This window comes from Neovison vison, chromosome 4 (genome assembly GCF_020171115.1).
Source record: "Neovison vison isolate M4711 chromosome 4, ASM_NN_V1, whole genome shotgun sequence".
NCBI lineage: Eukaryota > Metazoa > Chordata > Mammalia > Carnivora > Mustelidae > Neogale > Neogale vison.
In genome coordinates, this window is record NC_058094.1 from 151,569,628 (window position 1) to 151,597,533 (window position 27,906).

The 27,906-nt window shown below is 38.2% G+C and overlaps 1 protein-coding gene across 5 annotated transcripts in view; it reads right to left on the reverse strand.

The window, feature by feature from the left end:
* Positions 1 to 18,021, reverse strand: part of PCLO (piccolo presynaptic cytomatrix protein) — a 530,926-nt gene extending 512,905 nt beyond the window's left edge. For 3 of the 5 annotated variants that reach the window (XM_044245920.1, XM_044245919.1, XM_044245917.1), the window contains exon 1: positions 17,938 to 18,021. In XM_044245920.1, coding sequence (XP_044101855.1) covers positions 17,938 to 17,954 — 17 coding nt within the window. In that variant the 5' untranslated portion in view covers positions 17,955 to 18,021. The remainder of the gene's footprint in view (positions 1 to 17,937) is intronic. The other 2 variants (XM_044245921.1, XM_044245922.1) reach the window with 1 other exon arrangement.
* Positions 18,022 to 27,906: the final 9,885 nt, after the last annotated feature.

Sequence of the window (27,906 nt, forward strand, 5' to 3'; positions counted from 1 at the left end):
ATCAGACAGAGAGACTTTAAGACAAAAAGTGCAGTTATATGTCAATTATATTGCAATAAAGTTGGAAAAAAAAGTTGTTATAAGAAATAAGGATCAATTAAAAAGATATAAGAATAAATAATATATAGTCAAAGTGAAGGAAGTTGGGAGATTTTCATGCACCATCAAGAATATATATATAAATTATGGCACCTGGGTGGCTCAGTGGGTTAAAGCCTCTGTCTTCAGCTCAGGTCACGATCCCAGGATCTTGGATCAAGCCCCTATATGGGGGCTTCACAGGGAGCCTGCTTCCTCCTCTCTCTCTCTGCCTGCCTCTTTGCCTACTTGTGATCTCTGTCTGTCAAATAAATAAAATCTTTAAAAAATATATAAATTATAAGTGTACTGTCTTCTAACAGCACCACTAAGAGCATCAAAATATATGAAACAGAAACTAATGGAATTAAAGGAACAGACCATTTAACAATATTTGGGAACTTCAATGCTCTACTTTAAATAATGAGTAGAACTAGACAGAAGATTTACCAAGGAAATAAAAAACTTTGGCAATGCTGGGGCGCCTGGGTGGCTCAGTGGGTTAAGCCTCTGCCTTCAGCTCAGGTCATGGTCTCAGGGTCCTGGGACTGAGGTCACATTGGGCTCTCTGCTCAGCAGAGAGCCTGCTTCTCCCTCTCTCTCTGCCTGCTGCTCTGCCTACTTGTGATCTCTCTCTGTCAAATAAATAAATAAAATCTTAAAAAAAAAAAAAACCTTTAGCAATGCTGTGAACCAACTACATGAAAGACCTGTGAGGAACAATAACAGAATACTTATTTTTTCCGGTGTACATGGAATATTCTACAGAACAGACCAAATGTCAAATCACAAAAAGAGTCTCGATAAATTTTTAAAAGATTGAAATCACACAGAATTATCTTCTCTGACCACAAAGGAATGAAATTAAAGGTCAGTATTAGAAATCTGGAATATTCACAAACATGTGGAAATTAATACCATCAACCAATGGATCAAAGAAGAAATCACAAAGAAATTAGAAAATACTTTGAGATAAATAAAAATGAAAACACAGCATACCAAAACTTGTGAGATGCAGCAGAAGCCATGATCAGAAGGAAATTTATAGCAGTAAATGCCTATATTAAAAAATATGAAAGATCTCCCACCACAAATATAACCTTGTGCCTTAAAAGAGTAGAGAAAAAAAGCAAACCAAATTTAAAGTATAAGGAAGGAAATATTAAGATTAGCGGGCCAATGAAAACATTGGCTGCATTGCCCAACAGTGGCCCAACACCAAAATCATCAAGAGCACATTTCCCATGATGGATTCTGTTAGTTAGTTAGTATGTTTCCAGTCTTCAGATTTTCATCTATACCAAAAAAATCTATAATATTAACTATGATATATATAATATAATAGTAAGTATAATAGGATACTAGAAAGAAAGCAGGACTCCCAAGGGTAGCTGATGCTCAAAACTAGAAAAATATCAAGTTAGGTTGGAACGGCCTTTTGTTACCAGAAAGTAAAAATGCCTTTGATGTTAACTGGGCTGGGGATAGGAGACTAAGGGGCCAACTTAAAGTGCCCACCAGCCAAACTGTGATTATGTAAGGTTAAAAAAGAAAATGGAATTTTTGTGATGGGGTGACAAATAACATTGTTCTTCCCCTTTTAGTAAATAGGGGGGGGAAAAAGGCACTAAGGCCAGTCTTCCTGGAGCTCAGATGGTCAATTTTATTGTTAACAATGAATCCAGTCAGAATAATAAATACAATATGGCACTGGATATATAGCTCAACTTGTTTGGCTGATTCTCTCCTTCAGCTGGACTATGCACATTGACCCTGGCTGACTCGGGATAGTGCCTTCCCTGTATGTTTATATAAGGCATCCTGCCTACTCACTGGCTCTGAAACTGAGAGCAGCTCAGAAAGGGTAAAGTGAGTACAGTTGGTCCTTTTCCATATTCATCACCGAATCAGAATCTGCTTTTATAAATGCATCTGCATGTTAAACTTTCAGAAGTACTTTAAAATACAGATTCTACTGATCTCCATATAAGATTTTGTTTCTTCAAACCTGGCACTATTGGCATCTGGGGTTCTACAGTTCTTTGGGGGAGCTCCCCTGTGCCCTGTAGGATGCTTAGCAGCATTTGTGGCCTCAATCTAGAAGAGACCAATAGCCTCTGTCCCAGTTATGACAAACAAAAATTGACAAACGTCTCCTGTAGGACAAAACTGCTCCTGGTTGAAAAACACCACTTGAGAGGTCTCTATTAATTACACTGCAATGCTGAAAAGAGAAACAAACTTATATTTCCAAAGGCAACTACGGACTAAGCCAAGACATAATGACTTGGCAATGGTTTAACATAGAATCTTGGCAGTGATAAAATAAAAAGTGAATGACATTTTGTGAAAAAAAAAAAAAAAAATACCTTTTTTGAAAATTAAAAATCTAGAAGATAAAAATTAAATGTAATTTTGAATAGCAAAACAAAAATAGAAAAACAGAAAAACAAATTAAGTGTAATATTGAATAGAAAAAAATAAAAAAATAGAAAAAAAATTCTCCCCACCCAAAAAATGTCTAACAGACTTAAAAAGATATTCTCCTTTCTATCGTAGTACTTCTGCACATTACCCTGGAGAATCCAAGAATTCAGAAAATCCAAGAATTCAGAAAAATAACATAAGTTCTACAGCCCACTGATAACGGTTGGTAACCCAGATACTGAATCCCAGGCATTGTTTCTCTTTGGGTCAACTTACTTCACATTTGAAAGCCGGACTCAATTAGCGTCATTTTCAATCTAAAAATTGGTAGAAAGTTAGAATAAAAGAAACTAAAATGCTTGTGCTGATATTTTTAAAAGGGTTTCAGTGTCAACACAACAATATATTTCTAATAGTTGTAGTTATAAATATTTTGTTAAAAATATTTGAAAAGTTCAAAAGAACTGATCAAACTCAATTTGCCATCAGTTTAAATATTTAAAGAAATTTCATTTAGTTTTCATCAGCATTAAACATTCAAAAAATGATTTTTAAAGTTTTAAACTTACTGGATGCATAAATTTACTAGATCAGGGTTCAACAGTGTGTCCACAGTTCTATTCCTTTTCCCAGGACAAAAACCTTTAGAAAGTAAGACTCTATCAACATTTCAGAATGCCCAGGAGAGTTTCAAGAAAGCTTTTGCATTCCTTTTGTTAAGAAAATTTAATCAATCATTTTTTCAAGTGTATATGGCTATGAAATCCTTTTAATTTTTGCCCAGGAAAACTAACATCCACAAACCATACTTCCTAAATTTTGCAGGGCTTTCTCCCCACCCTGGGTTCTGACCACCCTGCCCAGTGTTGTTCTACACATTCTTCAGCAACTGGAATAGTACCACTACCCCTTTCCCATTACTCAACTCAAAGAACATCCTTTTAATAAGCTAGTATGTTTTGATTTTTTAATATTGATTCATTTTTCACAAGACAGATAAAAAGGAACGTGAGGCTTATATAAGCTCTGAAGTACATAGAAAACTTCACAAAACATTGATTTTATACCTTTAAGCAATATAAATTCCATATTAACAGATTAATACAATATATGTACCTGGCTTAAAAATGTCTAACAGACTTAAAAAGATATTTTCCTTTCTATCATAGTACTTCTGCACATTACCCTGGAGAAAGCCACTGTGTTAATATCCTTATATATTCCTTTAGAAATACTTGATATCTATTTAAGGGTGTGTAGATATATAGGTTTTTTCTGAATACAAATGGAAGAATATTGTACTTACAATTTCTCATTACATATTTCATTACATATACATTTCATAATAAGTGTTGAGGGATATTTTCCTATCAGCACATGTAAATCTATTTTGCTTTTTTTAATAGTTGTAAAGCATTCCAGTGGTGGAATGCATTACACTTTATCTAGTGTCCTATGATGATGATTGTGATTAATTGTCCTTTATTATTGCAATAAAAGCTGCAATAAAAGTTTTTATCCTATCAAATTTTTGTGTACAATGCACAAATATTTTTCTCCAACATTCTTAGCATTATTTTACAACCTTAAATATTTCATCTTTTGCCAATTCACTGCTCAAAAAATAGCTCACAGATGATTCAATTTGCTTTTCTTTATTTATGAGCAATGATGAATAGCTTTTCACATGGCTAACATACATATTTTTTTCAACTCTATGTTCATGCCCTCTGTTCACTTTCCTATTGGTCTTTTGAAAATGCATGGTTCAAAATATTTAAGTAGGCCTTCATATTCCACTTTGAGGATCACTTCAACATGCAAGATACTACAGAGCTTACAATATACCCAGCCCTCAGAGACAGATCTCAAAGCACTGGTTAGGTTCTTAGCTTCATTGCCAAGTCACTGCTAAAGTTAATATGATAACAATTTAGGTGAAATGAAATAACTCTCCTTCTGCATCATTTATAGATATAAGAAGAAGTCTTGAGACATACTAAGGAAAAAAATAATGCTAAATTGGAAATGGGTCGTCAAGGACATTTACCATAAATAAACATTTTTATTAAATGTAGCATGGTCTCATGACTAGTATCTCTTATGACCACACCAACCTACATAGCTTGAGATTAAGTACAGGCTACAAAATTGCCCAGCGTAGGTACTCATGGCCTTTAAGTTTTCCAGCTAAATATCAAGAAAATGTTCATCATGGTGAGTACTGAATATGTTCCTCACTAATTACGACCAAAGGGTCTAGTAAAACAAAAAACAAAAAACAAACAAACAAACAAAAAAACCCCACACTTGGAATACCATCAAAGGATCTCAAGGAGATGAATGGATAACCACTAAGAGAAGAACAGCATTACCAGATGCTCTTTGTTTATAGGAGAACATTAGGTCCATTAGGTGGTACAGTGCATTTTCTAAGATTTGTAACATGCTGTCAAAGCAGATATTCTACGTGCCTTTAATATTTAGACTGACCAAAATAATGGGGAACCTGATATTTTTAAAAAGTCCTATTTTTTTTAGTGCCCTTTCTATCAAGGACAATCTCATACAATATTCTATAATCCACACATCAATTCAGTTACTGTCTTGATAATTAGGACTGATTTTGGGAGAACGATCTATTGATTACTCAGAAAGTCATCCTATGAAAATCTGTGAATGTTGCCTAACCTCTAGATTGTGTCTTTCTTGCTTTGATTTTTTTAAAACTATTTCTTCAGTAAAGGCCACAACAATTATTTATAAATGTAATATATTAAGCAAAAGTTACTAAATATAAAACGAATAAGAAAAATTTTAAGAATGGCACAACACTTTTTTAAAAAGATTTTCTTTATTTATTTGACAAAAAGAGAGGGATCACAAGTAGGCAGAGAGACAGGCAGAGAGAGGGGGAAGCAGGCTCCTTGCCGATCAGAGAGTCCAATGTGGGGCTCAATCCCAGGACCCTGAGATCATGACCCAAGCCGAAGGCAGAGGCTTAACCCACTGAGCCACCCAGGTGCCCCAGGCACAACACATTTAAAAATACTGTTCATGTAAGAAATAGTTATGGTCTGATTATTGTGTATCGTGCACTCCTTTATCCTAGCACATAAAGCATAGAACGAAAAAAAAAAAAGCATCCTTACTTCATGGAATTTCCATTCAGCAAAGCAAAGAGAATAATCAGGTACCGCAGAAAAGAGGAACCTGAGTAAAAAGAAATATTCAATAGGTGACCATGCACACACACACACACAATAGTGATTTTCTCCAACATCTTGTTCTAGAGCTTTGTAAGGTGAGAATCAATCTTCAGAACAAAGCCACAAAGCAATTCAAGATTTTCAAGCATTCAAAAAATAAGACCACATTGCATTAAATATGCTATAGTTGGCAAATTCAGGCTATTATTTTTAGTCTGATTTCTTTTCCAAAGTTAATATATCTCTACGTTGTCTCTACATATAGATCTATACAATCTTTTGTATGGCATTCTTTAACATAAAATTAAAATTCAAGGGTGCTCACTGGGTGGCTCAGTGGGTTAAAGCCTCTGCCTTCAGCTCAGGTCATGATCCCAGTGTCCTGGGATCGAGCCCCTCGTTGGGATCTGTTCATCGGGGAGCCAGCTTCCCTTCCTCTCTCTCTGCCTGCCACTCTGCCTGATTGTGATCTCTGCCTGACAAATAAATAAATAAAATCTTTAAAAAAAATTAAAATTGAATTCCATAGAATGTCCCTTAATTGTCCAGTTCCTGTGTTACTCAATATTGGGGAAAAAATGCTACAGGTTTTTTATGTATCATTCTAGAGATCATTACGCATATTCCAGTAAATAAATTATTAGCCTCATTTATTAATGGAAAAAACCCCACATTAGATGCCCATCTTTATTTATTCAATTTTAAAAATTTATTTAACAAAATACTGTGGACCTATCAATATATAAAGTGGCCCTTCAATTATTATAACTGCACAAGATTTTATTTTACAACTGTACCATTTTTTTAACCTATCTCCAATATTGATAGCCAACTGACAAATCAGTCTAACTAAGAAAAGATATTGGAACATTTTTTAGCAGTGTTTTTATTGTAATTACTTAACATATTCTATTTCACATTTGCCTCCATCATGTTTAAATCCAGCAGGAAAAAAATATGCCCCACAAATGTTACTACTAAGTTTGAATGTATCAATGTTATTTTAGGAAATATGTGTGGACTTGTTTCTTGCACCTAATCTTGTTTCTTATAAAAATAACTATATTGCAACTTCTCTCTAAAATAGTAGAAAGGAGTAGGATTCAATCCACCTGGGAAATAACTGGGGGGAAGGAAAGATTGGCAGGAGAGAAAATAAGACAACGTTAAAATAGGCCAGACTGAATGTTAGGGGCTAGATAGAGGAAGATATTTCATATTGACGTTACAAAGAAAACACACGGGATGGCTGCTCTCCCAGAGAAATCCTCTCTTGAGAACATCAGAGTCCACTGGTGAAGCGAGGATGGCAAGATCTGAAGAAAGAGGAGCGTCAGGTAGAAATCAACATGCAATAATCACATGCCTACCCATTCCTGCCTTTGCGCCTCCATATTTGGTGCCAGGTGCCAGGTATATTGATAGGTCCACAGCATTTTTTTTAAATAAATTTAAAAAGTTGAATAAATAAAGATGGGCATCTAATGTGGGGTTTTTTTTCCATTAAAAAAATGAGGCTGATAATTTATTTACTGGAATATGCATAATGATCTCTAGAATTTCCTTCGGGCAGGAGCCATTTATGCTAATTCATCCTTTATCCCACACTTACCCAATGGTGTGATGGCCCTGCAGCCAGGCATTTGGAAGTAAGCCTGAATTCACCCATGACTCTGTGAACAGAGCAGATCTCTAACCAAAAAAAAAAAAAAAAAAAAAAAAAAAAAATGTGCTCTGGTTACCCAAGCCAAGAAACCAGTGCGGAACTTGAGTCTTTGATCGGGAATACCAAACACCATACCATGAACATTAATCTCCATCCAAACAACTGCAAAGTTATCACCACAAAAAAGCCTCCTGGCATTGAAGATGACACACAGGGCCCAAGAGAATCCCAGGGTGTAGGCCCTAGAGTCCCATTCAAACCATGTATGCACGTCACAGTTCCTCCGAAACGTGTAGGTATATGAACCAAATATTCCCCCTTAATAGTTTTGTCAAATTTGGCTTGTGTTTTATATTTCTTTCAGTTGAAAACATCCACATTGATCTAAAAAAAAAGAGGAAGAAGAAAATGGGGAAGTGGTAGGCAGAGGAGTTGGAAGTTAAACTTGGTGTATTGTTTTCATTTGTTTATTTAGAAATTCTCTTGCATTTTTCTAATTATCCTGAAAAAGAACAGGTACACAAAATTCTGGTTATATGTCAGATTTCTAGATCTATCAATCTCTCTCTCTCTCTCTCCAGTCCCCCTTCCTGGTTTTCTCTCAGTGATGGTACTTCTATGCCCTCTGTTCTTTAGTTCTTTAGGATGATTTTTTGTTTATTTGTTTGTTTTTAATCTTATTTATTTTACTTCTATGTCTGTATTTTAATGAAGATACCATTATATTCTTTCTTAATTTATGTGCTGTCAGATTATGTTGTCTTCCTATTAAAATTGATCACTTTCTTGTCTCAAACATTATTTAAAGTATGCAGTTAATAAACCCATTCTTGGGATGCCTGGGTGGCTCAGTTGGTTAAGCATCTGCTTTCAGCTCAGGTCTTGATCCCAGGGTTCTGGAATCGAGTCCCCCATTGGGCTCTCTGCTCAGTGGGGAGCCTGCTCCTGCCTGCTTTGCCCTCTGCCTGCCACACCCCTTGCTTGTGATCACACTCCCTATCTCTGTCAAATCAATCAATCAATCAATCTTTAAAAAATTAATTAACTCATTCTTTAATTATTGACCTATTCTGTGGTACCATGGATTGTAACAGAAAAAAAAAAAAATCCACAAAATGTATTTCAATCTTCTGCTAGTCAGTGAGAATCTGCAATATGAATCATAAAGTGGCCAGGTAATAATATATCTCAAATCCTGGCCAGCAGACAGAATATTAAATATTTGAACCAAGTGTCCAGGATAATTTTCAAAGTTCTCTAGCTGTGTGATATTGTACCAAAAGAGAGATGTCTTCTTTGCTGGACCAGAGTCACTGAGGAAGATCCCCATAATTTCAAACTAGAAACCACTGCCATTGGTTATGGAGAGTTATGAAAGCAATGTTGCTTTTTTAACCGGCTCAGCCCTCAGACCCTTATAAATAAATAACAAGATTATGCATTTCACCAAGAGGTAAACAGAGAGTCTTTGAAGAATGCAGGCAAAAAAGTGTTGGTTGAACTCTACGATATTTATAACTGAGAAGATACATTCTACCTTTGTCAGCAAGTAAGTTGGGAAGGTGTTATGCTTTTGATCATAATAACCTTGTAGGACAAAGTAGGACAAATACACATCACAGTTAGCCGGGTACTGCGCCCGCTCACTGGTACTGTTGTATGAGCCACACTATTCATTATTAATAGTGCCCTTTCACTTTTAAACATTCCCTGGTTTGGAAGAGAAGTGTTATGGTCACCCTGCTTATGGAGGTTAGTAATCATGTATCAATATAAGGAATGCTAATTAGAGCAAAGATGGATCCTTGCTCTCTCTTGCCTTCTCTCGCTCTCTCTATATATAGCAGAAATAATCATCCCCTTGCTATCAAAACATCTGCAAATAGATTATGAAATTAGGGGGTTTATTGGCCATTGAAAGATTTCATCTCTCCTATTTTCCCTTCGGAAAAAGTATTTCTTAATTCTTATTCTCTCACAATGTATGTTTAAGTATGCATTTTCTGAGTTAAAATAGCCAACTAGATCTTGATCCTGGCCAAAGTACAGATACAGCAACTGCCTTGAGGGGGATGGGATCAAGTTGGGCAGAGAAGGAAGGAGGGAGGGAAGAAGGTAATGAGGGTGGGAAGGTCAAAAACATCAGCAAAGTCATTGGATACATTTTATTACTTTACTAAGAAGCTTCTCTCTTGTGGTGAATAATAAAATAATGAATATCCATGAGATAACCCAAAAGAGGAAAATCATTGTTGCAAATGTGTTTGTTTACTCAATGTCTACTCATTCTCACTTAGCAAGTGCCTCACTCTTTCCCAGCTTGATTAACTTTGATCCTGCTTTATTAAATTTAATAAGCATCAAGTGGACCTTTCCTTAAAGGGTCAGGACTCAGACGCTGTCCTTTGCATCCCCAAACGTACACAGTGAGGTCCTCAATCTAAACTCCCAGGGCCACTTGCAAAGTGAAGGTGGGTGTCACCACGGTGCCTGCTATGGAAATCGTCTTGCAGCTCTGTGTCTTTATGTGTAGCTAGGAACAACATCCACTTACACAAACTGAAATTTTATGAGTCACACATTGTCCTCCAAGCCATGAATTTTATGTGATTTACAGCTTTGGATTTTAAGCTGAAGGTTTTACACTCTGTTTTATCGGTTAAACATATTTCTCCCGTTAATCTACATTATGGAGAATATCCTCCTCAGTAGAGCTGCTACTATAGCCTTCCCTTTTTATTTTCCCTCATTTGCTTGTATTTATAAACAAAAGTAAGATAAAGTAGCAAATGGCAGTGTGGTTGGGATGCCCGATTGACTAGGAATGCCAGACTCCACAGACATTGCTAGGAAGCTGCTGCCCTCACCACCAATCACCCCTCGTCACAGCCAATCAGATCAACAGCCTGGCCTGGGATGACTAGAGGATTCTGAGCTCTTGACCGGATTTGCTGACCGCTACTTTCCTACTTTCATTTCCTTCAATTTGAGGAAAATGCATGTATTTCTTTTACCATCTTATCTTGCCAAGTGTTTCCACAGTACACGGCTAAGAACCTGGCATACCGAATCACAGGAGGGGTGATTTCAGTCAGGGGTGCAAATTCACCCCATTTTTCCTCATTTCCAGGTCGCTCTTAGAAGGGGATCTTCTCAGAATCTGTGACTCAGAGGTTTTTTTTGTTTGTTTTTCTTTCTTTCCTTCTTTGCCTCCTTCTTTCCTTCCCACCCTCCTTCCTTCCTTCCTTTATTTTTTTTTCTAGCTCTCACCCAGGAAAGGTGTCTGTAGTTGAGTCAAAATTCTATTTCAGCTCTGGTGCTGTGACCAATGTGGAGCTGGTGACTCATCTGAGCTGCTCTCCCCTATTTCCCTCCTCTTAGTGATGGTGATGATGGGGATTCCTATATCTTCTACCTCAACAGCTCATGCCCAGAGTCAAGTAAGAAATCACAGAAAACCAGGGTGTTGAAAAAAATGTAGTACAAAAATGGAAGCTACTATGATGAAGCTTTTGGGTTGTTGTCATTTTTGCCCTCTAAGCTATTATTATACTCTTCGGTGGCATTTTCTGCAGTGATCAAAGGAGCACTTAAAAATCTGGTAAGTGCTTAGCGAAATAAGTCAATTGGAGAAAGACAACTATCATATGATCTCCCTGATAAGAGGAAGTGGAGATGCAACATGGGGGGTTAAGGGGGTAGGAGAAGAATGAATGAAACAAGATGGGATTGGGAGGGAGACAAACCATAGTGACTCTTAATCTCACAAAACAAACTGAGGGCTGCTGGGGGAGGGGGTTTGGGAGAGGGGGGTTGGCATTGTACATTGGCGAGGGTATGTGCTACGGTGAGTGCTATGAAATGTGTAAACCTGTTGATTCACAGACCTGTACCCCTGGGGATAAAAATACATATGTTTATAAAAAATTTAAAAAAAATCTGGTAAGTATGAAGGAGGAGCCAACTTTTTAATTTTACTTAATTTTAATTAAGTTGCATTTAAGTGGGCACATCTACCTAGTGGCTAACCTATCTATACAGCTCTAGGACATTAAGGAGTTTTATTGTTATTACTTCTAAGTCTTTGTATTTATTTTTTAAAGGATTTTTTTATTTATTTAGAAAGAACGTGCATGTGAGCAGGGGGGAGGGATAGAGGAAGAGAAAGAATCTCCAGTGGGACTCAACACTAAGCACAAACCCAAGGCCCGAGTTTGATCTCCAACCCTGAGATCATGACTCTGAGAAGAGTATCCTGAGATCACAGTTGGAGCCAAAACCAAGAATCTGCCTGTTAACCAAGCCCCCCAGGCAACCCCTCTAAAACTGTTTTTAAACACTTGCAAATAATCAGCCACTAACCTGATAATGCAGGTTAGTCTAGAGGAGATAAAAAATTAATGACACCTAAATTTCGAGGCTTTTCTGGGGAGGCTTCCTTAAAAATAAGTATTATTTTTAAAATATCTAGATTAAGAATGTAACTTATTAAGAACCATATTGTTAATAACTCTATTTTATAACTATATTGTTAATAGAACATCTCTTTATACTTGACTGACATTTTGAGAATACATATACCTATTATTTATTTGTACAGCGTATTCTGTTAGGCTCAGTGATTTTATTGTGGTACTGTTCATGAGGGAGTCAGAAAACTTAGTATGAAGCCTTGACTAAGATACTTTTCTTCATCCATTTACTCTTTTCCTCAAACACCTTTAAGGACTTCCTGTAAGCAATAGAATAAAATCCTACATCTTTAGCATAAATTTCAAAATCAACCTCCTCTCCTACATTTTCCATCTTTTATCACCCCCTAAAACTCACAACAAGCAATTCATCAACTTCTCTGCTTTTTCACATTCTACAGATAATTATCGAGAATCTATTATGTTCAAGACACTTTGTGGGGCTCCGGAGTGGCTCAGCTCAGGTCATGATCCCAGGGTCCTGGGATTGAGCCCTTCATCGGGCTCTCTGCTCAGCAGGGAGCCTGCTTCCCTTCCTCTCTCTCTGCCTGCCACTCTGCCTGCTTGTGATCTCTCTCTGTCAAATAAATAGTGCAGCCTCTTTGGAGAACAGTGTGGAGATTCCTCAAGAAATTAAAAATAGAACTTCCCTATGACCCTGCAATTGCACTCTTGGGTATTTACCCCAAAGATACAGATGTAGTGAAAAGAAGGGCCATCTGTACCCCAGTATTTATAGCAGCAATGGCCATGGTCACCAAACTGTGGAAAGAACCAAGATGCCCTTCAACGGACAAATGGATAAGGAAGATGTGGTCCATATACACTATGGAGTATTATGCCTCCATCAGAAAGGACGAATACCCAACTTTTGTAGCAACATGGATGGGACTGGAAGAGATTATGCTGAGTGAAATAAGTCAAGCAGAGAGAGTCAATTATCATATGGTTTCACTTATTTGTGGAGCATAACAAATAACATGGAGGACATGGGGAGTTAGAGAGGAGAAGGGAGTTGGGGTAAATTGGAAGGGGGGGTGAACCATGAGAGACTATGGACTCTGAAAAACAATCTGAGGGTTTTGAAGGGGCGGGGGGTGGGAGGTCAGTACCAGGTGGTGGGTATTATAGAGGGCAAGGATTGCATGGAGCACTGGGTGTGGTGCAAAAATAGTGAATACTGTTATGCTGAAAATAAATAAAAATAAATAAATAAATAAAATTTTTCAAAAAAAAAAAGACACTCTGCTAGGCACTGAGGGTACAGCAATCAAAATACAGTGTCTTCCTGTGCTCACTTCGGCAGCACATATACTAAAATACAGTGTCTTCCTCTTACAAAGATTTCATTTCACTAGGAGATATCAATAAAATTACATAATTTCATGCATAATATTAAATTGAGATTTTATGAAGCAAGGTTAAAAGGTGTCAGCGGTCATCTCAGTTGGGACACTGCTTTGGTTTGTGAGGGTCCCAGAAAGATATAACTGTAGACTGTCAGCTAATCCTAAGGTCTGTAGCATTTAGTCAGGCTAGAGCATTCTGAGGTGGGAAATACAGCATGACTATGTTACGGTGTTACCTCGGCCTTTCTCCTCCTCCACATGGTAAGACCCTGTCTGTTAGTTGCATTTAACTCACATATTTCCACTTCAGAAAGGTGAAGCTGGAACCCACCATCGCAGCTAACCTTTCTCTGTCACTGAATATATCACAGCCTGACACATTATAATTGCTGGTATTTACGTCAATTTCCCCGCTAGACTGTGAATAACTCCAGAGAAAAAGTCCTCATATATATATATATCTTCTAGTATTTATTTCTTTGGGGTCCTTTCTTTCTAAGAGTAACGAGAATGAGTAACAAATCACTTTCCCTTTAAAAGTTTAAATTAGAAGGGGGAGGGCGACGCTGAACTAAATCTGCTATTCTCTTTGATCCATGCGATAACGAGACCTGCCAAAATGCAATTGAATAATGAATAACAGCTTTTTGTGGGTAGAAGCAGAGAGAAAAGTAAGAAGCGCGAATCCAAATAAATATTTTGGATATTGTGATAAAATTTGGTCTGTGATGATTTTGAAGACAGCTACTGGAATCAAGGTTGATAAAATGCAGCCCAAATATAGTAAGACAGCAGCAATGAAAAATAGTGATAGGAGCGGGATCAATCACTCTGTGGAAATAAATCCACTCTCAGTAGAACTGTGTCCATCAAAGAGTTGTTGCTGGCTAGACTTATTCCACAGCAATTACTAACCGAGTCGGTTTCCTCTTCTACAAAATGCAGAGCTTGGATGAATTTGAGCAGTGTTTTCTAAAGGGTCTTCTGGATAGCTTCCTGAAATGTTAATACTAAAAAGTAATTTTTAGAGGCTCAGGGTTAAATAAAGTTCTGTATGCTTCTTTAGAATCTATCCTAGGCTAATGTATGATGTGGCTCACTAGAGGGCCCATTATACGGCTTGCTCAAATCTATTTGAAATATGAAGGCTGTGCCTCATTTATATAGTTACATTTTTTGGAAACAGACATAAAAAAAAAAAAGAAGGGGTGCTAATGAAATAGAAATAGAATCATTGACTATAGATGAGGTGGCCCAGGGAATACTCTGTGAGATCCACAGTGTGGTATGAGGGATGAAAAGATATCCAGCAAAGGCATTTCAGAAAAAGAAACAGTATGTACAGATGCCCTAATGCAAAAAAATAACTCATTTCCTTGACTTTAGGTGTGGAAAGGCCACAGGGGATAGAGCATATGAAGCAAGAGAAAAAAAAGCAAAAAAAAAAAACCCCAAAAAACAAACAAACAAACAAAACAGACTGACAGAGGTAGGTGAGGAGTGCTCTAACACAGTCCTACTGTGCTTATAGCTTATAGCTAATCGATACACTAGCTCCTTCTTCAAGAAAGCCTTGATAAGAAAGAAAAAGGTCAGCTGAATTAAGATGTGTTTGATGACATGATTGATTTTTTCAATAAGTATGTTATGTCATGGCAAATCCATAAAACAGTTCATAATCTGCTATTCTGAGTAACTCCAGGAGCCCAGATTTAACTCTGAGTGCCATGGAAAGGCACTAAAAACTTGAAGTGGAAAAGTAGTATTCATTCTGCAAAAATTCACTGCAAATGTGCTAAAAAACCAGAGATGGCTATTTCTGCCCACTGCTTACCTTGGCGTATCGAAAACATCGTGACATGTGATTCTCTTGCCAAGTTTGAATTTGTACTTAGGTTCAGTGAGGAAGGAAATGGGGAGGAAGGGATTCTCTTTTGGGCAATATTAAGGATCCCAAATAGTTGTGTTTTTTTTCTTTTTTTTTTTTAATAATTACATGCTTAAAATCTTCACTTTAATACTCCTATTTTTTTCATCCTTCCCTTTCATTTTTGTTCTGTTTCTCAGTTCTTGGAGAACTGTTTTTCCTTTTGCCTAGCCATTTTATATTACTTTCCAGTACCGTGGAAGCAAAGTGGGAGTATTCAAAAGCTCTGCTGCTCTCTCTTGAATGCCGCACAATTTCTTTCCTAAGGAAGAAGAGCCCATTTAGAACTGTGTGCAGCGCCATCTCGTGACAAAGGAAGTAATTTTTTTTAGTGAATAGAGCATCTGCACATTAAATATGTGCTTTGCATAATAGGCACCAAAATTTAGAGGTTTTATAAAGTCAGCAGGCAGTGAGGAACAGATATGGGTATCATGGTGTCCTCGTGTTAATTTTTTCCAGGAAAATTAGACGTCAGAAATTAACAACAATAACGTTTGGATCGCTCAGTTTTGAGAATCTTCTCCAGAAAGTTATATCCTACCAAGTAAACAATACTCAAAAAAAAAAAATATGTTACGTCAATGCAAAAGACCACTGGAGGTTACAAAATGGGTCTACATATTTAGCATCTCCCCAGGGTAAAACTACTAGATACCAAGTTAAAATTATCCTATGCTTAGAGAAAATGCTAGTGATAAAACTTCCAGAAGACTTCCTCCAACAGCAAGCTAAGGAACGGCATTCTTGATTTTCAAAATATAATGCATAGTACACAAATGTTCTCAACTAAACATACGCAGCACTTTACGGAATAAAGTCATCTCCTGAATAAATGAATTTGAACACGTTTTTCTGATTCAATTGTTATTCATGGACCTTGCTCCATTTAGCATTTTTGTCTAGAAAACACATTCTAAATATAAAAAAAAAAGTTTGAATTCTACAGAAGAGAACTATTTTCTTTTAAAACGGTGGCAAACAATTTTCTACTCAATATTATTAAATGTATTCATGATGTGAAAACACCTTCTAGGGTTAGCTATTTCAGTCAAAAACTTCTCAAATGCTGATGCGAGAATCTAGGCTGTTTAGGCCCCCTGAAAAGAACTGGAGGGAACAGAATGGCACTTTCAACTTAGTAATTTTTTCTGTGAGTAAACTCAAGGAGGAAGAGACATCAGTTTATTCAAAATGTTGATTATGAAAGCAGGGAACAAATCAGAGCATTTCTCCTTCTCTTTTCTAACGAGGTAAAATAAAGCCCTGATTAAATAAATTAAACTTATGAGTTTATTCTCATAAACAATTGTTAATTTTGTAGAAATGTTTTTACTAAAGAATACTTCAGTAGTCTAAAACTCTGAAGGTGACATCAGAAGAAACTTCAGGAATAACATGGATTTTTAAAAGGGAATTTAGATATTAACATCAAGAAAAAGATGTAAATCAAGGTAGATTACCACAGTCATTCCTGTAAGTTACTTGGGCACTGAATATTATTTCTAGACTCAGAACAAAAGTATTACATGCATTAAAAATTTCCTTAATTTCTACTCTTTATTTGTGGAATGGAATTTTTCTATACAAATAAATGTGGGCTCTGCTACAGAAATTGAACAAAAGAGCTCATTTTTCTAAAGAACTGCTTACTTATGAAGTCTTTTGATAACTCAGGCATCTGGACAGCTGTGTTTCATCTCCACTTTAGTTTAACTACTTGCATTCAAAGTTGCCACCAAAATTCCAAATGTAAAGATGGATACTCAATTTCATCTTTAAACAATTTAATATTTTAATGAATCAGCTAATTTAGACACAAGAATGAGACCTAGGCTCAATTTCCAGGACTGCTGCAGGCACTGCCCTAGTTCCTGGGGATGAAAAACACTAAGATAGAGCCCATGATTTTAACCAGGCTACTGAAAGCTACTGTTAAAACTACAGCTTCCACGGAAAAGTGAAGCATTAAACCGATAGGAAAGATCTACATTAGTTTGGTACAAGGAAAACCCTTTTGTACTAACATTTCCACATAATGTAATTTTTAAAGAACAGCAGAGCACGGGCCCCAGTAAATCTTCACTTAAAAACAACCATCAGGAGAGCGCTTCCTTCCCCTCTCTGCTCTCTGCCTTGGGATATAAAGAGAAGTTGGCAGTATGTAACCCCAAAGAGGGTACTCATCAGAACAGGACCGGGCTGGCACGCTGATCTGAGACTTCCAGGCTCCAGCACTGTGAAAAATGAATGCATCTTGTTTATAAGCCATTCACTCCACCGTAATTTGTTACAGCAGTCTGAATGGAATAAGACAATGCCCAACCATTTTTTTTTTAAACTAAAAACCAAAACAAACAAAAAAGCCTTAACTTTAATTACTGCGAATGTTGTAAGAGCTCTAAATGAATTCAGAATACGCTGCTGTGGGAATTAAAAACCAAGATAAACTCTTAGCGCTTCCCCTAAACTTAACATGCTTTCTCTTACCTCCAAGGCTCCTGGAAGATCTTTCCTCCAGAAAGCTCCTGAAGCCCCTCATTTCCTTCACCTGGTCGGTTCTACATTGAGACGTAGGCATCAAAAACACTTACTCTAAATGACCTCTCTGCCCCACCCCAAATCAAAAGGACAAAAAGAAAAGGTTTTGGCATTCTTCTTGGGTTGAGCCTTATGGTACTCAAGCTGTCCAGATACAGAACACACCCGTTTCTTGTTATAAAAGGCCAAGGGCTCTGCCTTTTTTCATCTTTAATACCAGCCCCTCACACAGTATTGTGTGAATAAATCCTAAAGCAGTCAACCTTACCTGATCCAAGGCCCCATCTGGAAGATGACAAAAGTAGAAACAGGTTGAAGCTGCTTAACCCTGATGAAAAGCTAAACACTTGTCTGCGTAATGATTGGCTCTGTTGTCTGTCAACTCAGTTCAGCTCTTATGTGGGACTAAGGGGGATGGAATTGGAAGGTTGTGCGTTAGTAAACTTTCATTTGTTCTTATCTTCACAGATATTTACTGAGTTCTTATCTGTCACACACTGTGCTAACTGCAGGATATACGACATTGGACACAACAGATGCAGTCCCCGTTCTTAGAGTAAGTGTGTGAGCCTTTTGCTATTATGTATTCACCTGACCTGAGTTCCACAAAATCCAGAGAAATGTAGGGAGGGGGAACGGAACTACGAAATTCCAGAAGGCGAGCTGTCATATTTTTAACACAATGTGCATGCTTGAGATAAGGGAATACTGTAGTGTTAGAAAAGTTACCCTGAACCAAATCTCCTTCTCAAAGTTTAGGAAAACTAAGAATAAAAGTATGAATATCTAACCCTATACATAACTACAACAAGAAAAACACAATGGAAAATAATCACATTTCTACAAATTAAGGAACGTCAGAAGACACACCCATGAATAGAATAAAATGAGTAGAAAGACACTAGGAAAATGATGACAAACATGAGAAAAAAAGTCTTAATAAGAATTAAAAAAAAAAACAACCCTCAGAAATGAGTGGCTAAGACTCAAGAAAGACTTCGAAAATTAAAAATTCAAACATCTAGAGGCACCTGGCTGGCTTAGTCAGTGGAATGTGCGACCCTTGATCTCTGGGTTGTGAGTTAAAGCCCCATACTGGGTATAGAGATTGTTTGGAAATAAAATCTTTAATAATAATAATAATATAAATAAAAAATTAAAACATCAAAACTAAAAATACAAAAAAATAAGTTGAACAATACAACAAATAGCCTTCAAAGAAATATAAAGATGGAAAAATCTTCAAATTAAAAAAGAATGAAAAACAGATTAAAAGGGACAAAAATAAAGTAATATATGTGTTTTTATGCAGGTGTGTATATATGTGTATATATATGTATGTATATGTATACATGTTCAAGTGTATGTATATATAAATAAAATGGAGAAAGATCAATTTAGAAATAACAAACATTTTCTGAATTTAAAAAATTTTTTGAAACCACTTAATGAAAGATCACATTGTATACTTGAAACTATTGATTTAAAGTGAGCAACACCAAGCCATAGTCTATAAAATTATGGGACATAATCTATAAAGTCTTATATATATATTTTTAAAGATTTTATTTATTTATTTGACAGACAGAGATCACAAGTAGGCAGAGAGGCAGCCAGAGAGAAAGGGGAAAGCAGGCTCCCTGCTGAGCAGAGAGCCCGATGTGGGGCTCGATCCCAGGACCCTGAGATCATGACCTGAGCTGAAGGCAGAGGCCTTAACCCACTGAGCCACCCAGGTGCCCCTATAAAGTCTTATATTCTATAGGATAATAAAATCCTTCCAGGTATCAGAAGAGTTCTTTTTCTTAATATTTATTTCTTTATTAGAAAGAGAGAGAGAGAGAGTGGGGGGGGAAGGTCAGAGGGAAAGAATCTTCAAGGAGACTCAAAGTCTGACATGGGGTTCCATCTCACCACCCTGAGATCATGATCTCAGCTGAAGCCAAGAGTCAGATGCTTAACCAACTGAGCCACCCATGTGTACCAGTAGCAGAGCCGTTCTTAAATAGTTTACTTGTAAAACTGAAATAAAATGTGTGTTTGAAAATACAGACAATACAACTATTTTTTATGGTCGGAGAATATGCAAGATGTTTTATTAAGTTTAAAAAGTTGACATTTTTTCCGGGAAACAAGCTTATCAGTGGTTTTACTGTTAGCACTGTCGTTCTGAAATATTTGTGCATATAATATCTCACAAAGTGATAAGGAATTACAGGAAACTCTAATTCCTTTTGTCACATACGTCTTTGAAAACCAGAATTCCTGGTCACAAGAATGGAGATATCCATGTAATATGCAAACTAAGTAAAAATCTTATAGTCCTGAATTCAAATTAGAAATATTAGTACACACTTAGGAGGTTATATATAATATTATGTATTATATGCATGTGTATACATATCCCCAGATTCCTGTTGGCTATTTAACCAAACGCTGATCTAGATACTGCTATGAAATTAAAATCCCAAAGATATGGAGACTATCCTGGCTAGCTGACCTGTTCAAAAACTACAGAGGTTTCTCCTGCAGGTTGTAAAATAATAAGAAATTGAAAGCACAATGGAGACGTGTATCAAATCATCACCGTTTACATTTTAAATATCTTATCACTGTAATTGTCAGTTATACTTCAGTAAAGTGGCAAAAAGGCAAGCAGACAAATACAACCTCCACAAAGTATTAGGGAGATTTGGCGTGCCACTCCTGACTTGAAGAGAGAGAGGGGATCATGAGGAAAGAACCTGCATAGGACTCAAGACCCAGGAGGGACCATGAGTCAAGAGCCAGGAAGACAATGGGCACCGCAGTCCTACAGCATAGAGGAAGTGAATCTGTCGACAACCTGAATAAATGTGAAAGAAATCCTTTTTTTAAAAAGATTTTATTTGAGAGAGAGAGAGAAAGTACGTGGCTGCATGCATGAGAAGGGGGAACAGGTAGAGGGCGAGGGATAAGCAGTTTCCCCAACAGAGCAGGAAGCCCCACTTGGGACTTGATCCCAGGACCCTGGGATCATGACCTGAGTGCAAGGCAGATGCTTGGCCGACTGAGCCACCCAGACAGTGCAAAGCAAATCTTCTTTTGAGTCTCCAGATAAGAATGTAGCTCATTCAACATTGATTTCAGCCTTGTAAGGCTCTAAGCAGAGAACCCAGCCCCGTTCTGAACTACAGAACTGTGAGATACAAACATGTACGTTGTCTTAAGACCACAAACATGTGGTAATTTGCTACTCAGTAATAGAAAACGAATACAAGCCTGGGACATTTTGTTATACTACATAGCAAGGAAGTCATCAGACTACCACAGTCACATCCAAAAGATTCAAGAGCCAATTTCAAGAAACCTGACTGGTCAGAGATGGGGCAACTTGAGTTTTTATTAAAAATAGAAATTGAATTGGATAAATCCAGCAAACATGGTCGTGATAATATAAAGTAACTGGTCACATATGGAGAAAGATAAGGAAAAATGTTATCTTGAACACTGGGAAATAGAAGAGAACACCTAGCAATTGTCTTGTCTCTGTATTTGAACTCTACGGAAATGATAGGTGAGCGAAGGAGTCCCTTCATAGAGGTTTCCCAGCCAATAAAATACAAAGAAATAATAGGATTCAAATATCACCACTTTCTTACCCCTTAATGGGACCTATGCACTGAGTGTCAACATCTATTATCATGAAAAGAGAGACAACCAGTGTTCCTGATGAAAGAATATAACAACGCCTGTAGTCTTGTCAAAAGGATGTCCAATCAAGTCCTCGGATTCAGAATGAAATTCAGATTTCATTCTCAAGAAAGACAAAGGGCTGTCAACATGCTGAATTGTAGGATGAGTCTCCAATCTGAAAATCCAGTCTGTGGGAAATTCTAAGATGAAATGGCCCATTTTTTTCCCGCACATGGAAGTGATTCCTGTGAAAAGGCTAGTGTTTTGTTTTGTTTTGTTTCTGAGAGACAAAGTACTTCTGATTGTGCTGGGCCAAAAGAGCAGATTCACTGAAGAAAATCTGATTTCTTGACCTGGTTGATAATAACAAGAATGTGTGCTTTATAATAATTCATTAACTTGCTACATTTACTTACATATTTGGAAGGAAGACATTTTTAATATGCTGTAGATGTTAAGATGAAAAGGGAGAATGAGAAACTGAGAGAAGTATTAATTGTATTAAGTTAGGATTACATTTGAATTATTATCCAGTCAGAAAAGCCTTGGAAATACTTACGTCTTTTATTTTTTAATTAATTAGGAAAAAATTATTTTTGAGAAAGACACAGGGAGAGAGAAAGCACTAGGGCGTGAGTGGGGGTAGGGGCAGAGGGAGAATCCTAAGCAGGCTGGGTGCTGAGCGTGGAGCCTGGCGGCAGTTGGGGGAGGAGGTGGGGCTCAATCTCAGGATCCTGAGATCATGACCTGAGCCTTGTAGGAGTCAGGAGTCATACTCAGCATACCGAGCCTCCCAGGTGCCCCTATTTAGAACAGCATAGTTTACTTATACATTCTCTACTACTGTGAAGGTTTTTAAAAAGATTCTATTTTAAGAAGATTCTACTATGGGCAACTGGGTGACTCAGCAGGCTAAAGCCCTTAAGCGTCTGCCTTCAGCTCAGGTCAGGTCGTGATCCCAGGGTTCTGGGATTGGGCCCCACATCGGGCTCCCTGCTCAGCAGGAGTCTGCTTCTCCTTCTCCCTCTGTCCCTTTCCCCATGTTCTCTCTCTCACAAGTAAATAAATAAATAAATAAATATCTTTTTCTTCTTTTAAAGAAGATTCTGTATTTCATTTTATGTATTCTATTGGATATCTACGGTTATAATAACTGATTAGTACTGTAAAATAAGAGTAATATGTTAAGGTTACAGAGTTTTTGTTCCGTGTATGGTTTGCTATGTGAAACAGTGGCAATAGGAAAGAGAAAATTTAATTCAGACTACTGACCAGACAATTTACATCTTTATGTGGTGATCAGAGATACATAAATTGAATACAGGTTGGATCAAGACACTTTCTTTGTAAATGCTGTATTTCTGATCAAAGGTTGCTCAAACAATGGACGTTTAATATATAACACAACAAGAAATCCAGAATAGTTGGTTCTAGACCTAAATCAAGTACGTCAGCCCTTTGCCTTGGCTTCTCTTAACATTCATTTGATGTCCATAAGATGAATACTAAAGCACCAAGCACTGTAATTTACACTAACCGTTCAAAAGAGAAAAGGAAGGAATTCTCCTTGTATATGTCTTTGTATCACAGAAGCTCTCCAGAAGAATTCTCAATTTTTCCTCATCCAAATTGGGCTGAAAGTAGAGAAAATATATCTCTGGCATTTTTAGCCTTTAGTAAGTAAGGTGGGGCTTGGGGTGGGAAGTTTGTCTATCAGGAAGGAATAAAAATGACTGGAAATAAATGTTTGATAGGCACTACTAGAATCTGGTGTAATAGTTCTTTATATGACTTGAGTACGCAACTTCTACATGATGTAAAGATAAAAGAAACAAAATTTAAGCTAATTGAAACATGCAGTATGATGACTCCCTTTGTCTATATACTCCAGTAATTTCTCACACTTCACATGCATAAAAATACACGGGGCACTTGTTAAATGTTCCAGTCTGAAATCTATTAGGGTTGAACTCAGTACAGAATTGAGCTCTGCCAGAGACAAGAACCAGAGGGTTGTTTGTCCTGAGCCCATACTCTGAAAAACATTCTCCTCTAGCGACTATTAATCATCTCAAAATAATTAATTGTAATGTTTTTAATCAGTGTCTCAAGTTGCTGAAATCACCCAGAACCATGCTTATTCCAACCCAGTAGCACCATCAGACAGTCTCTGGATTTGTTTTCACTTGCCGTTAGACCTCGCCATAATTACTTAACCTGGCTCATCATAGCCAGTCATCATTATGCAGCTAAATCTCTGAAGCCGGACATAGGCCCCTGAATGCTTCTGGCCTAATGCCCTATTGCTGTAAACAAAAATTGTCCACTGCCTCACTTTCTCACTAGTTCTAATGAATTAAAAACTCCCAAGTCATCAGGAAGTCATATGCTCAACATGCGTCCATGACAGCACGACTTATCAAATTACCCTCTTCCTTAGGAAAGTAAATACCCCATATTTCTAAATTATTTTCTGTCTTTGTTTCAAATGCCAAAGTTTTGGGGTTTTTTTCCCCCACTCTGATTGATTTAAGATGCTTTAAAGGTCTAGAGTCTTTCGATTTCCTAGCATAATCCATGAAACATGGACAATGACTTTTGATATGAAAAGAAATAAGATTTTCTCATAATGACCAAATGAAATTACATCATTGATTTAATCAGTGATTGGAAAGGATGCCATAATAAATTCAATCAATTTCTAGTGGCACCCTGGTCTTACATTGTGGTCTAGAGCACCAACTCCATTATTTCTCCTCAGCTATTTTTCCCCTTTATGTCTGTCACCCCAAATTCTGATCATATATTATGTTTCTACTATTCAACCAGTTATAAATGTAAATCAAAATAAACATCAATACTTTAATGCCCCACACTCCCAGAAAAAAGACAATGCTCATGAAGAAAGTTTGGTTTACTTATGTAAATCCATGAAGAAGAATTCTGTCTTTTTTTTTTTTTTTAAGATTATTTATTTATTTATTTGACAGACAGAGATCACAAGTAGGCAGAGAGGCAGGCAGGGAGAGAAGAAGGGAAGCAGGCTGCCTGCTGAGCAGAGAGCCCGATGTGGGACTCGATCCCAGGACCCTGAGATCGTGACCTGAGCCGAAGGCAGTGGCTTAACCCACTGAGCCACCCAGGCACCCCGAATTCTGTCTTTTTTAAGATTTTAAGTATTCTGTACACCCAACATGGGGCTCAAACTCAACGCGGAGATCAGAACTCGCACATTCTACCCAGTGAGCCAGCCAGGTGCCCCCCAAAAGAATATTTTGTGCATTCTAAGGTTCTGTGACTCTACAATGTTCCATGCTGATAGATACAGTAGTCCTTATAATGCTATACTCTTTCAGGATCTAATGTCCTATGATTGCTGCTACTTAAAGTGAGAGCAGCAACTGCCATCGTTCACCCCTGCCCTCAGCCTTTCAATGTACAGCGCATTGCCTGCCCTCGAAATATGTACTCAGCAAGTTATTCCCTTTCATTCTACTTCTTCTTCCACAATGCAAAAAAATTCTATGTATCATAGAATATATTACAAATATTACTGACTCACCTTTTTTTAGCTCTACTCTGACTCATCCAAAGGAGTAGATCTCATTTTACAGAAATAATCCAATATTAAGAAGACAAAAAGTTCAATTTTTGTCTGATTGATTGTATTTGTTGCTGAACTGTGCAATTTGATCTACTGTCCACAAACCAGTTCCCCAGGGTTAACTTAGTAATAACTCCCAAAATGGCAAATTCAGGTGAACTTGTAGTTGTAAAGAGTCTTGCATTTATCATCACAGGATTTTCTAAATATTATATATATAATTTAATATTTTCCTTTGGCTCATGACCAAGAAACGGCAGGATGGCTTGGCTATGAGAATAATATTATTCTCTGTCAGGTTTTCATATTCTCTGTCACTGTTTCATAGGCCACTCTCAGAATGCTCCACAGTGAAAAGAAAGGTTAAATTGTCAAATGGGTGAAATGGGTTTTGGCTGTGCAGAAACTAACCACAAACAACCATGCAGGACTTCATAGCTTAGAGCACACGAATGTGCTTTAGATTCTAACGTGAATGGAGTGTATGGGTGTGTAGGGACCATATTCTTAAATGCATCTTAATATATCATTTGACCAGGAACTTCATTTTGTAATATTTGAATTCACAAAAACTATTTTCAGCCATTCTGTTAAAAAAAAAAAAACTGGAAAATGCTCTTTGCCACTGACACAGGGTCTGAGAAGATACAATGGCCCCAAGGCCATCGTGACAGCGGCTTCTTCTCCGCTGTGAGAGTACACGTGAGCACGCCACACTGGTAGTTGGCACCTTGCTGTTAATAATCGGGGGGCAGCAGGATTATACTCAAAGTGGGAACTGTTCACACCAGGAAAGATGGGATCTTCTGATTTAGGCAACTACAGGGAAGCTGGAGGACAGAGAGGTGAGGAGAGCTTGGATGCCGGCAGAATTATTCAGGAAGGGAGGGGCTAAGAAAGGAGGTGTCCCCTGGATACAGGGAATTCCAGAGACATGGAGTTCTGTGACTTTGAGGAAAACAGTTTCAACCTGAGGTCATGTAGCATGTATGCAACTAGGATACTATTTTCCCTGAATAAAGGTCTAAAAGAAATGACTCTTGATCTTATAGATAACTATTGAGGACAGAAGGCAAAGGAGAGCTATTGGCAGCTGAAATACTATGAACCATGCATTTTGAATTCACCTCTTCCGTATGTGCATAATTGTTATTGAGATTCCTTTATCAGAGTTCCTCAAAGGACAATTCTGAAATCACCCGAAATGAAATCACTTTTTAGGAGGACTTTTTAAAAAATGCCAGTTCCTGGCTTGGGTCTGGTCCAAGATGGCGACGTCGGAAGACCCTGAACTCACCTCCTCCACAGCCACACCAAACCTACACCTATTTTATAGAGCAGTTTCTCCTGAGGAAGTACTGAGGGCTGACTGAACTGCTCTGTACAACAAAAATAGAGCACTCAGAAGAGAGAGAGACAGAAAAACAGTAATGAAGGGAACCCCCACCCTAGATGCTATAAACTACTGCAGGGAGGGATAGTTCTGAGGAGGGGTGTATAGATTTGTCTACCCTGGGGGACAGGAAAACAGCTGCCATTTTAAGGGGAAACTTGAATAAAAAGGATCTAGCCCAAGAACTCTGCCAACTGCAGAGTAGGGGGGACAGCTGCTGGAACTTTCTAGTTCAGAAGGGCTGTTGAGCACCACCATGGTTATTGTCCCCCCTCTACCTTAAGAGTGCAGATGGGTCTGGCACCATAGTTGGCCCTCACCTCAGTGAGCCCCAGATCCCCAGGCCACACCAGCTCTGGATACCCTGGGGCACAGGAAAAAAAAAAAAAGGCATGGCTTAAAAGGGCAACTAGAATATAAAGTAACCAGTCCTAGAATCCTGACAAATGGCACGGGATCTGCTGGGACTCAACTCTCTCAGACTGAAGGTGCTGAGAAGTGCCGTGGATGACCTTCCCTGCCCCTCTAACTTGAGAGTGCAGGTGGAAGCAGGGCGCCATCTGCCCTGGCTCGCCTACTGCCTCAGAGACCCGGGCCCCTAGCCCACCCTGGCCTAGTTGCCCCCAGACACAGAAAATAGGCAGAGGTTGACAAAAGCAAGTAGAATATAATATAAACCGTTCAGCCCTAGAACCCTGCTGAACAGTGGGGGGACTGCCGAATTCCTCTCTCTCCAGATCAGAGAGTCCGCCGAGCACCGCGGTTTCCATTCCCGCTTCACCCCGGGTGGTGTGGACAGGAGCGGAGTCTCAGAGTCCTAGCCAGGCCGCCCCTGCAGGCAGCACTCCGGAAACTCCAGCTTGCACCTGCTTTAGCTTCAGCTGTCCCACCAGGGTGCTCCCTGCACAGAGAGCCTGGGGACCACCCTGACCCACACCCACTTCAGCTCTAGCCATGCCACCAAAGTGGCCCCCACGCAGATTGCCCCAGGACTCCCCAGCCACTTGATATTTAGAATGACAGAAACTGGGGCTCCTGGCTGGCTCAGTCGGAAGAGCATGTGACTCTTAATTTGGGGGTGTGAGTTTGAGCCCCATGTTGGGTATAGAGATTACTTAAATAAATAAAACTTAAACAAATAAAAAAGATTCAATGACACATTAAATTCCTTAAGGTTGCTCAATGCATGTACTGATTTATAATGAAGTGTGTGTGTGTGTGTATGTGTGTGTATGTGTGTGTGAATGTGGGGGTGGGGAGCAATGGATGGGGCAGGGAGAGGGTTGAGGTGTTTTGTTTTGTTTTGGTTTTAATTTATTTTAGAAAAGAGTCAGTGGGGAGGGGCAGAGGGAGAAAAAGAATCTCTAGAAGACCCCCAATAGAGCAGAAAGCCTGATGCAGGGCTTGATCCCAGGACCACGAGATCATGATGGGAGCCCAAACCAAGAGTCTGACACTTAACCGACAAAGCCCCCCAGGTGCCCCCGGAAGTCTGATAAACCTGAGGGTCTGGGAATTGGTTATGAAGGTGACAATTTCCTTGAGGTGGCGGAGTGTGGCAGTCA